The sequence below is a fragment of the Solanum pennellii genome, chromosome 11, assembly GCF_001406875.1.
Source record: "Solanum pennellii chromosome 11, SPENNV200".
Lineage (NCBI taxonomy): Eukaryota > Viridiplantae > Streptophyta > Magnoliopsida > Solanales > Solanaceae > Solanum > Solanum pennellii.
Genome location: NC_028647.1, coordinates 39,982,867 through 39,984,585, shown reverse-complemented (window position 1 = coordinate 39,984,585; position 1,719 = coordinate 39,982,867). Strand labels below are relative to the sequence as shown.

Here is a 1,719-nt window from a genome sequence, read left to right as displayed (position 1 = left end):
AGGAGGGAGGTTAGCAGTATTTGGGATTATCCAATGATGTTAGCATGTTTAGGCTATGACTTAATAGACTTAGAAACGTTAGCAGCTGGGAAATAAAATGGTTAGTAGTCAGAGTGTAGGTGTAAGTCGAAGGTGTTCTAAGAAAGGGCAAGGGTGGAGAATCGAGTCGTCCGTGCACGATCCTATTATTCTTTTCTTATATTATGAGATGAACGTCAGATTGACCGATGAGCCTACACTACGTGTAATTGTACTGATAATAGTTTGGATGCAGGATTTGTGATGTTTCATTAGGTGAAGACCCGAAACCCTCCAGCAGGTTCGACTCTTCTTTTCGCATGGTGGGAGTTGTGTCCTTTTACTACTTATTGTCCAATCGTTACTCTTAGTAGCTTTTGCACCTGTCAGACTAGATCATTAGGGTTATTAAATTATTTTACAAGTTTAACAAGGAGTGTACTTAAAAGTGTTACTTATTGAATCTCCTTAACTTTGTTAACCGTCTTCTTTAATTTCCGCATATTTTCTATATTAGGATATGAAGATTCTTCTATTTAGGTGTTAGAGTGGTCCCCGCACGGCTCGGTGTGTTGGATCGTGATAAATAACAATTCAAGTTTATTTTTTTCTATTGAATTAAAGTTGAATTAATAAATATTATATTTTTTCTAGAAAAACCTTCCAGTAGAATATTATACTTTGTTATAAATTATGATTTGCTCATTTGATAAGTGATAAATTTTTGATATCTTTTGTAAATTGAGTGTTTTATTCTTTTTTATGAGAAAAAAATATATAATTTTTGATCAAGCTGATTTCAAATTACACGAGAGGGTCATTCATAGAAGCAAAAAAGCACAACCATGAAGCATAAAATATATACGCTTCATGTAGATTCGCCGTCACGCAGGTAAAAACAATTGGACAAAATTGATTTCTTTGAACTTGTTTTTGCTACTATTATTAGTACTACTATTTACTATTTACACGGCACAGCTATATTTCAGCAAACCTTTGGCATTTTGAAAATTTCTCACCATATAATTATTTTTTTTCTTTTCTTTTCTCATCACAAAAACTTTTCAAATCTCTCTCTCTTTCCGGCGTCATCTCCCGTTCGTTACGCGTCAATCGGAGGAAAAACCCTACCATTTCAACACATATTCTCACTGGTTTTACTTCCCTTTGACTCAGATCTTCGCTCGTTCTTTCCTCGAATCTAGGGCTTTTCTCTTTTCAACTTCGATCTGTGAAGATCCCGGTCCGTGTTTTCTGTTGTTCAATCTGATCGGTCGAGTCACTTTGTCAACCGTCGATTTAGTTTGAGCTGTTCGATTTGAACTGACGATTTAGATTGTCAACAAAGAAGACAGTAATATATGGAAGCAATCGAGGAATTGGAGCAGCTGTCAGATTCGATGAAGCAAGCTGCCTCTTTGCTTGCCGATGAAGATGTTGATGAAAATTCTTCCTCGTCTTCGAAACGGCCGTCCACTTTTCTTAATGTTGTTGCTATCGGTGGCACTGTAAGTTATTTTATTTTCTTGTAGATAATTTTTTGTTTGATGAACACACAAGTGTTCAGATTTGCTACTTGGTGCGTGCTGATTCGATCTGTGGAACTTTTTGTATTATGATCCGTATTACTCTCCTACGATCTAGGATTGTAGGCTCCTCCTTGCGGTTCTTATAAATATATATATATATATATATATATAT

General features: G+C 35.5%; 1 protein-coding gene across 1 annotated transcript in view; it reads left to right on the top strand.

The window, feature by feature from the left end:
- Positions 1-1,003: 1,003 nt before the first annotated feature.
- The window catches only part of LOC107004547 (dynamin-2A-like), a 24,517-nt gene continuing 23,801 nt past the window's right edge, over positions 1,004-1,719 (top strand). The window contains exon 1 of the mRNA XM_015202779.2: positions 1,004-1,526. Coding sequence (XP_015058265.1) covers positions 1,380-1,526 — 147 coding nt within the window. The 5' untranslated portion in view covers positions 1,004-1,379. The remainder of the gene's footprint in view (positions 1,527-1,719) is intronic.